Raw genomic sequence first — 10,379 nt, 5'->3', positions numbered from 1 at the left:
ACTCCTTTCACAAGGCAAACAGAACTACAAGAACTTTGAGAGAGTAGCCTGAGCTTTGTATGCTCAAGTAGCAATGCTCATAGGTAATGAAGGAGAAATGTGCTTCCGCTGATTCCAGAGGTTCCCAATTGCCATCATTAAGTGCATTGATGGTTGATCATCCCTATCAATGTAGGCTTTGAAGGAGGAGACAAGTTTAGAACAACAGTAGCAAATACTTGCAAATGCTTTCCAAAAACCAGCAGACACTGCTATCCTTAGGAACCACTCATACAAAGGGTAAAAACCTTGAATATAATGGCTGTGGATCCTGTAAACCGGAGCCTTGTTTGTTACTAGGGTTTTCAAATATTTAAAGCTATTGACATCTTCCTTGTGACTCATACTAAGTCCTAGTTATGTTCACCTGGGAACCGCCATTAAAAATGTATTTGCTGTTGTACATCCCACTTCTCTGTTCAGCATAGTCTGTGGATATATTAGTCAGTCCCACGTTTAAGTCCACCTGGTCTAGGTCTAGCGAGTTCTTCTCTTCTACAGCTGTAAGGGGGGAATTTCATTTTTTTTTTACCTGAAGTCTTAGAGAGAGTGCAAGCAGGGTACAAGACACATTGCTGGCAACTGCAGTTTTTAATTATGAGACATAGCCCATGGTCAACTTTAACTGCCTGTCATCTACGTTCCTACCTCTTCCAGAACTGCCCTTATCGCTTTCAACCGTTCCATAATACTCATGTTTCCCAGGGTGCCTGCAAAATGCTCTGGTGCAGTTAACAGAGAGAAGGCTGTAGCACCTGCTGACTGTAGTAGTCCCAATAGTCTCATTATGCTTAGGCATACAAACTTCCTTTCTCTACCTTTATTGTATTCACCCATTCTCTTCCACTAGGAAGTTAGACTGGGAGGGCTTTTTAAATGAGGATTATCCTGACTGTTATACATTTCCTATCATACTGTAGTTATGCCCAGCACAGTTGGCTCTGGCTCCCTTCAAAAGACAGTATTGGGGCCATTTCTGATAGTATGTTCTCTAAATGATAGATACTCAGTACCAAGTACACAAAAAACACGTTGTTGGAGACACCAAGGAAAACCCATAATGTTTTTTGTTTTGTGCAGATACAGGGGCTCTAAAGGAAAAGATGCTTATAATATCCCCTAGCTCAAGTATCAGTCCAGCTATGAGAGATAGGGATCATTGAATTAATGAAAATACAAGGTCCCAAAACTACTCTAAGGTATTTCAGAATAACAGAGGCTCCCAAACCCACCTAGGTCTTTCAGTTACAAGGAAGAAGAGATGCTGCAATTCTACATAGAGTCTAGCTAAACTGATCTGTTAAATCCTTTCCTTCCAGAAACGATTTTTCATTCTTTCTTTCTTTTCATGTTAATACTCACATAAGCAGGTCAGCTCCTGAGGAAAGCAGGAAGAAATTCATCCTTCCCTTTACTTACATTATAGGATTTGACCCACGGCTAGGGCATCTTGGCAAGGTATTATTCTACTAGATGCTTTTACAAACATGTAGCAAAGAGATAGCCCTATTCCAAAGAAGCCAAAATCTAAGCAGAAAGCTACAACTAAACACTACAACACAGGAGTGGGATGTGCCTCCCTTATATCTCACTGCCTAGGAGTGGTCTGATTAAGTGATGAGGTGATGACAGCTGCTGAGATGCCCCAAAATAAGATCAGCTGGAATGACAAATAGTCATCTCAGCTACATCTGTATGAAAGCCATGGGATCTATTAGACTGAAAAAAAGAGAACTGGGATTTGGCTTTTTTTTTTATTATGGGTTAACAACATTGAATTGTTTTATATAAAGCATCACCCCAAGACAGCTTTGCACACAGCTAGCCTGCTGTGCAACAATTGTTGATATGATGTCTTTTTAGAGAACATGATGTTGCAGGATCTCATAATGCATGCTGCACGCTGAAATTCAGAACCAGGTGAGAGCAATCAGAAATAATATGAGTGGGCCAATTAACCCTCTTTTTTCTAAGCAAAATAGAATCAGCCGCACAAATGTGCTGCCACTTTCATCTAGGAGAAAACAGGACAGCAAGCAACAGACTAGAAGACCAGTGATTAAGTGGAACTAATGTTCAGGGTGTTGTAGGGGGAAGTAGTTCTGTGTGGGTCTTTAACCCTATATAAAACCAATGTTCAGGATTGACTGTGAATCTCTTAAGTTGCTTGGAGGATGAGCTGGTAAATTAAGGGTTTTTTTCTGTGAATTTGGTTATTCTGTTTTAGTCCTTGTTACAACAGGTCTGGTTATATATTTAGCTAGTATCTTGGGGTATTATGAAAGCACAAGGATGCTTTGTTGCTAAATAAATGGCTGGCATATTACAACAAAAGAGACTTTGTTGTCTGCTCTGATGCAAGGCACAAGACTCAATTTGATGGGGCTTAGGTGTTTCAGCTAGTTAATCTGCTCCATAACAGCAAAATGATCAGTCCACTTGTTGTAGAAGTGACCCATGTGTATAAAGGTGGCCTCTGTGATATTTGGTCTTTTTGGTTTAGTGGAGGGCTGTAATGGTGCGTAATAAACTGAAGTGTAATAATAAATATCAGCAAGGAAACCCTGTTCTCCTGGGGTGTGTATAGAAAGAAAGGAGAGTGGCTGGGAGATCCCATGTGCTAACTCTAGTCTGGCTGCACCTGGCTATCTGAGATGTATGGGTGTTCATGCTGTTCTCTCCCTCACAGATGTGATACCTATTGTGTTGAGCTGGTTTTGATCCAGAAGCTCAACACCTTTCCTTGTCCCCTCACTCCTAGATTCTGCTCCGTGATAGTGTTTCTATTTGTGTTGGTACGGCAGTGCCCCAGAGATGGGGAGCAAAAGCAGCAAGAGCAGACTCGGCATGATTTTTGAGAGACTGAGAGAGAGAAATGCCAAGAAGAATGTCATGGAGATCAAGAGACTACCGAAAAAGTTTGCGGCCCATCCTGTTGCAGAGGTAACACAACAGGCTCCCCGAGAAGTTGGTGAGGCCCAGCTTGCAGAAACAACTGTGAAAAAGCCTAGTGAGGTCCAGGCTCCCACAGTGGAAAGGGGTGAGAGCCAGGTTATGGTAACAATTGTTCACGAAGAAACTGAAATGACTGGTGAGACCCAGATGAATGTACAGGCTATGCTAGTGATCCCTCAGGAGGTAGAAGCTCAGTCTGCTATGAAGACCTCCCAAATTGGTGAAAGCCAATCTCTTATGGAAACCGAGTCCCCACAGGTCGCAAGGAACCACGATCTCAATCCTGTTGCAGAGCCCAGAGAAATGACCAAGGTGCAGCTTGTTCCACCACGCCCACAAAGTGATCTCAATAATGTTTCATCCCTTCTTACTTCTGGACACGGTGGTGAGGTGCAGGATGGCTCAGTGATGGCACACGGCTCCACAGGAAGAGCCCCAGAAAACCCTGATGCTCCCGTGACGGCAGGGGAGAGTGAAATGCAGCTCGCTGCACTGCCTGGGCATGCCGTTTCCCAAGGGATGGGTGAGGTACAACCAGCCACAGGGACTTCAAAGGATAGTAAGACCCATGCTCTTGCAGAGTCTGAGTCTTTAAATGCCAGAGAGATTGGCATGGCTCCTTCAGCAGTGCCTGCGACAGGGGAGACTGATAACCTTGCGATGGCACCATGCATACAGATAACTCCCTGTGAGACTGAACCTACTGTTTGCAGTCTCAGTGCCACTACTGAGACCCTGCCTCCTAAAGCCAACTTGCAAGACGCAGCTGAACCCCAGGCCATGGACCATACTGTACAAGAGACCAGTGAGGTGGTGATTACTGTGAGAGCCAGGCAAGAGGGTCTCCTAGAGACTGAGCCCCAGCTTCCCACCATGACCAGGCTGGAGACTGCCTGTGTAACAGAGCCCAGTTTCATGGCAGAGATGACACCAAAGGATTCACAAAGCTCTACTGAGACCCAGCCTGCTTCACAGACTGTACCACAAGCAACTGGCAAGGCCTGGCTTGCTGAAACTGGGATCCAAACTACTGCAGAAGATGGCACAGTTGATCGTATTGTAGAAGCAGTGGAGACCTGCCCTTGTCCTACTACACAGATGGCCCTAGCAGCCAAAGGGGAGACTGAGACCCAGATTGCTGCTAAAACCTCTACAGACACAGAGGCCTTGCCCAGTATAAAGTCTGCAGATGAAACTGCAGCCATGCCTGAGGACCAGGCTTCTGTACATCCCATGATGGGAAAGGGCAAGGCCCAAGCTGTCCCGGATGCCGCAGAGGAGACCCAGCCTATGCAGCACAGCATACAAGCCACTGAAGTGCAGCTCACTTTGCAGGCTATGGAGGAGACTGGCATGCAGGCTATTCTGTCAACACCATGTGAAGCTGAGCTTGCCATGGGGGAAAGGGAGCTCTGTCCTGCTGTAGATGCTTCTCTAAAGGCAACGGAAGAGATGGGGGAGAGCCTGCCTGGAGCACAGGGGGCTGGTGTCCAGTCTGCAGATGCCTTTAGAGAAGATGAGCCCCATCTTGTTGCGGAGATGGCTCAAGGCACCACAGAGGTGACTATGGCCCAGTCTGCTGCACTGAACACAGAGGAGATGAGTAAGGGGCAGCTGAGAGCACAGACAACAGGGGACTCTGAAGCATGGGTTTCTCCAAGGACCATACCGGAGCCCACAGAAATCTCTGGCCTGGCCCAGTCTATTAAAGAGACTGCACAAGGCACTGTAGAAAGGACTGAAAGTCATGCCACTGGAGCAAGTGAAGTAGCCCATCCTGCTGAGATAATTACAGAAGCACCAGCAGCTGCCAGCATCCTAGAAGGAGCTGGGACCACAGAATCAAAGGGTGGGAAAATGGGTGCCAGTTCCCAGGGTGCAAACACTATCTTAGAAGTGAACAAGGAACAGCCTGAGGAATGTAAGCCCAATCTGGAGCCAGAACCACAGCAGATCATGGAGCAAAAGCAAATGGCTTTGGTCCCTAAAACTTGTGAGCCCATCAGTGACACTGCAAATCCGCAAACTGTAGAAGCTCCTCCAACAGGACTTTCCATGAGTGGTGTGAAGGACAGGCATGAAAAGGCCGAGGGTCCTGCCACCCCCCCCAGCAAAGAACAAAGGAGCCCTATCTTCTGACATCAGTCCTAGCAACCATGGCCCCATCTCTCTTGAGAAACCATTCCCAAAGGATGCAGCTGATCCCATTCCTGCGGCCATGGAGCCTGCAGCTTTGTAGACCCGCTGACCAAACTGAAGCTGCTGCCTTGGTGATCCTAAACTACCATTCCTGGCTGTAATAACCTGCTTTTGGTCAGTCTCAATCCCCACCCAGCCCTTGTGCAACTTCAAGAGCATAACCTACCTTTAACTGTCTTTGGGCACAGCTCCCCTCCTGTAGCTGCACCAGCATCACTGCCTTTGCCATGGATTTGTGCCAGTAGGGTTTGGAAATGCAGTCTTCACAAGCAGTCACTTCTTTTAGACTGGTGCAGACTTTATTTGTGTGGCTCTTTCTGTTGTTCAAGGGCACTCCCTGTTTTCCCCCAACACTACTCTGCTGTCACAGAACACAGCCGCTTAATTTCTGGCAAGCGTTTTCCTCACTGTTCTGTAAATGAGCCTCCCTAGAGCTTTTGTGAGCTACTGTGTATCATGGTGGTTGCATCTACACTCTCTCTCCCCACCACAAATTAAGGCCAGTTCTCCATCGCAGACAGACGCTACAATTTACAAACAGATCCTTTTTCTAAAGGACATAGTATGTACAGTTGGTGCATTTCCTTGTGGAGTGGTGCAGGTGAGAGAATGTAGACCTACTTGCTGCAATGTTGTTGGAGTCTTGAAATAATAAAACAGTAATTTCTGACACCCCTCTGCTCTCTGTGAAGTCTTTTCCAGAATCCTATTGCCCGGGTCTGCTGCAAGAAGAAGCATGCATTGCTGGATATGTCAATCAAGTACGTCATGGCACAAGATACTGTATTACATGGAATAGCTTGCAGATGCCCTAGAAACCTGCATGCAACATGCAGCTGACAACAGAAGGGTGAATTCTAACACCCTTTGGTACTCTACTTAGCTAAAGCTGCTTCCTTCACAGAACAAGAGAGAACACCCTCTTTCCCCTGTTGGCCATCCTATTGCGGCCTCTGCTGTGTCCCCTTAGATGGGGTGGCAGCAGTCTTTTGGCATCCCTCAATATTCTGTCCTCGGTTTCCATTCTAGTCCTCCAGGTCAAATCAGCATTTCTTATATTAGTCTAAACCTAGAAGAAAAATACCAGACATGTAAGGGTGTGAGAATAAAGCCTGAACCTAGATGAAACTGTATGATGTGTCCTCTAGTTATACCCCATAGTTAAAGCTGGAGCACTCTGCTTAATCTCTCAGTCCCAGGGAGATGGAAAGAGAGACTCCTTGTATACACTAATAACAATTCACTGTCTTTCTACTACTCTGACTTTGTGCAAAAATTAAAGTCAAGCAATTAACTTTTCTCCAGGGCCCATCTCTTTAAATCCATTCTGTTCTTCCATAACTGAAATGTTTTCCAAGCAGTGGGCTATTGGGTGTGATTAGATTACTGCAACTTTCTATTCATACCCCTTATTTAAAATGGCATCCTTGAGATGCATTGCTATGTTCTGCTTTGCCTGCTTTAAATGACATCTCCAGCTTCCTGTACCACCATGAACCTTGTCCTTTCAATCAGCATGACTTCAGTGGTCATAATGGTCATCTACTATGTCACTTTTGCCCTAGACTATAGTTTTAAGGAGCTCGTGCATTGCTTTTTCTTTTTTCCTATCCCCTTCACTTGAACTGTCCTTATTCTACTAGGTTCCATGGAACATGTTTTAAGGAAATTTAGGTTGGGTATTGGGAAAAACTCTCATGAGAAAGGTAGTAAAGGACTAGAACAGGTTACCCAAAGAAGCTGTGGACTCTCCATCCTTGAAGGTTTTTAAGACCAAGCCTTGGCTGGGATGCTATAATTGGGGATGGTCCTGCTTTGAGCAGATGATCTCCTGAGGTCCCTGCCAACCCTAATTTTCTATGCTTCTGTGTTTTCAGAGGCATTTAGGTTCCTAAAATACAGACAAGGCCTAGAGGGCTTGTCCAAAGTACCTCATGGAGAGAAAAACTGCTAGGTCTCTGAACCTGTAGGTGCCAAAAATGAGGCCCATCAAGCTCCATGCTGCTGTTCAAGTGAAGGGATATGAGAGAAGCTGCCTAGAGTCCCATCCCAGGGTAAGGGAGGTGGCAAACAGATCTGCATCCTAACCACAGCAGTGACCCTAGACACAGTGGGAATGTAGCCCTGGCCTGTCAGTAAATCAGCACAAATGCATAGTGCAATCCAAAGCTTTGTATTCTAGCTTGTGTTGTCATACTTGCTCTCCACACTACTGAAGTCTTAAAATCAGAGCACCCTTAACACCGTATAGCCTAAATGGATGCTTTAGCAATGTATACAAAAGATGCAAGGGTTGAATTAAAGCCAGACATGGAAAAGTCTACAGGTATACACAGGAGTTGTCATTTATGCAACTGTGCATTGTTAACAGCGTATTAACATGGGGACGTCCTTATCTTGCTCTACCAAAAATCCCCGAGAAACTGCTCCGCAACTGAAAGTGGTCCAACAAGAAGAGAAACAGCTGGCATTGGGGTTGGCAGCTTGTCTGAAGGAAGCCTCTGCATGTGAAAAAGTGTGTCCAAGTTGGGCTAGGTGGTATGCAAGTCCTTTACTACTCTAGCCAGAGTCCTGGGGTTGTAGTAATTTTCCAGAGCTTACTGGAACAACCAAACTTTGGGGCATTGACCTCAACATTGTGCTGTACTGTGCTAGGTTTGTTGCTCCACCACGGCAACATCATCATAATTGCAATTAGCAAAATAATAAGAATAATAACTGGGACCCAATATAAGATTCCGGTGTACTCAGCAATTGAAATGATGCCACATTATGAGCTTCCTCAGTGGGAATGGTTCCTGTATCTACAAATATCCTGCAAAAAGGAGCACATGAAAAGAGAAGTCTATGTATATTTGCAACTGGTCTCTAACATATACTTTGCCTAGTGTTTATGACCCAATCCTAGTCTATTATTTAACATTTTTGAGGTAAAATGCATACCGCATAATATTGCTTTTACAATATGTTAAAAGGTTTCCAAATACTTAGTCCCACAGATACATTTTTGCTGGGGCCAATATTTGTCCTAGGAAACAAACCTTAAGCAAATGACAAGTCATTGATATTCAGCAATCACTGTTCTACAGCCTAGGGTACAGAAAGATATAAAATGTATGTCCTATAAAAGGCTATAACTCTTCATCCAGTCACCAAATCCACTGAGCATCTCAGTCATGAGTTTGTGACAAAATCAAATTTTGTCCCCTGCAAATAATGATCTAGAGGGAACAAGGCGATGGACCATTCTGTTGGCAATTTCAGCTTCCAGTTGTTGGATCTATTCAAGGGCAGTTTTAATTTGACTGTTTGCATTCTTCAGATAAATTGAAACCAAACAACAAAAACATAAAAGTCTTTATGGGAAACTTAGAAGAAACCTATAATCCTGTCGTGACTTAATATCAGTGTGAGTATGACCTACTTGAAGGTGGTATAGAAAACACCCTACTTCTACTTCAAGCTAATGGAGTTATTTAATTAGAACACAAGGTAGACATAGGTAGATAAAAGTCAGCATTACTGGAAAACCCCAAAATTCAAAACTATTGATTCTCAAAAACATTATAAAACTGGTTTAAATTCATGAGGTTTTTTTTTTAATGGGGGAGTCTTTTTGTTTCTTTTCTAGTTTCTTAGGTTTTTTTTTTTTGGGGGGGGGGGTGTCAATATTCAAGATGTTTTCATTAAATCACTTGATTCCAAGAACTGAGCTTTTATGGATAATATGAAACGTCAGGACGGTTGGCAACACTGGATCCAGACTTTGATGATGACCCATCGCTAGGTCCATTTCACAGAAAACAAAATGTAATTCAGAAGGTGATTGTGCTGACTTCCTACACTTAAAAAAATGAATCCTTTGTTTGAATCACGAACCAGTGGTGAATAAAAAACTAAAGTCTGGACAGTGTCAGATGAAGTCCAAAAAAGGCCCAAAGCATCAGATTCATAAGGATCTAAATCTTGTTTAATAATTTCAAGAATGAACATACAAAGACACACAAGGTAGGGTTTTTTATTCCCTGAGATAAAGGCTAGTAGTATCACAAAATGTGTATCACAGAACTGGAGTAGGGCAAGCTAATTCATTTGATCTCTCTTGCATGCACCACAAGCTTCAAAACATGCCCAGAACTTGTCACGGTGCTTTTGCCTTTATAGTCACCAGATTATGTCAGAAAAGCACAACAATTTTCCTTTTAATATTCTGGATGTGCTCCTCTCCTTGGGTGCCACTGCTCCGTAGTGGGCAGGTCTATATGAGACTCTTACTGCACAGTACCCTACTAACACTATACAGTAGCATGCTGGGCAAAACCCATGCCAATACACTACTGTGCATTGCTATTAGGCTGCTATGCAGTAAGTGTCACTAAAAACTGTGAGCCAGCACTACTGTGCAATAGCGCACATTGCAGGCAACCCTCGGACTTACAACATAATTGGTTCCTGAAAACTGCATCTTAAGCTGAAACGTTGTAACTCAGAATGGTTTTTCGCATAGGAAACGATGTTATAAATGGGGATTGGTTCCTAAACCAAGGCCCAATTACCCTATTTTCACCAAAAATAACCCAGAATTTTGTACTCAATCAATTATAGACGAATAATATAGCTACGTTAATGCATTTATATTGTAAATAGAAATCATATTGATTTGGAAGGACTTCTTCAAGGTGACTGCTGGACTTTTTGAAGGGCTCCTGGATGGACTTTTTGAAGGGCTCTTAGCTGGAGTCTTCTCAGGAGTCTTGGCTGCAGGTTTTTCTGGAGCCTTGTCTGCTTCCTTAAAGAAAGTGTCCAACCAAGATTGGACAGACGTTCCCTAGGGACATGGGAGACGCAGTGAACTTGTTCAGTGGCCTGGCATCGTGTCACATCAAGCATAGTAAAGTTGAAACTAATGTCAGAAAGTTGAAATGGGGTGTCAATTTATAAACATTGTAAGTGCAAAACGTTGTAACTCAAAATGTTGTAAGTCGAGGACTGCCTGTACTGCTCAATGAATTAGTACCTGGGTAACCAAGTACTAAACTTGATGCACAGTAACTAGGGCACATTAATGAGCGTGTAGATGTGCCCGGTGAGTGATAAAAGCAAGAGTGGTGCAACCAGCGGGGAGAGAGAAATGGGGATGGTTCTTCACTCTAAGCTGCTTTTTTAAAACAATGTGCCATTGTATT

At 43.9% G+C, this 10,379-nt stretch overlaps 1 protein-coding gene across 1 annotated transcript; it reads left to right on the top strand.

The window, feature by feature from the left end:
* Positions 1-2,189: 2,189 nt before the first annotated feature.
* Positions 2,190-5,313, top strand: LOC109318031. Its single transcript, XM_019547042.1, is given in 3 exon segments — positions 2,190-2,221; positions 2,729-5,097; positions 5,099-5,313. Coding segments are annotated over 2 exon segments (2,379 nt in total). The 5' UTR covers positions 2,190-2,221; positions 2,729-2,853; the 3' UTR covers positions 5,234-5,313.
* The last annotated feature ends 5,066 nt before the right edge of the window (positions 5,314-10,379 follow it).

The sequence above is a fragment of the Crocodylus porosus genome, unplaced genomic scaffold (assembly GCF_001723895.1).
Source record: "Crocodylus porosus isolate Cpor-Errol unplaced genomic scaffold, CroPor_comp1, whole genome shotgun sequence".
Lineage (NCBI taxonomy): Eukaryota > Metazoa > Chordata > Crocodylia > Crocodylidae > Crocodylus > Crocodylus porosus.
This window is presented reverse-complemented; position numbering and strand designations above follow the sequence as displayed.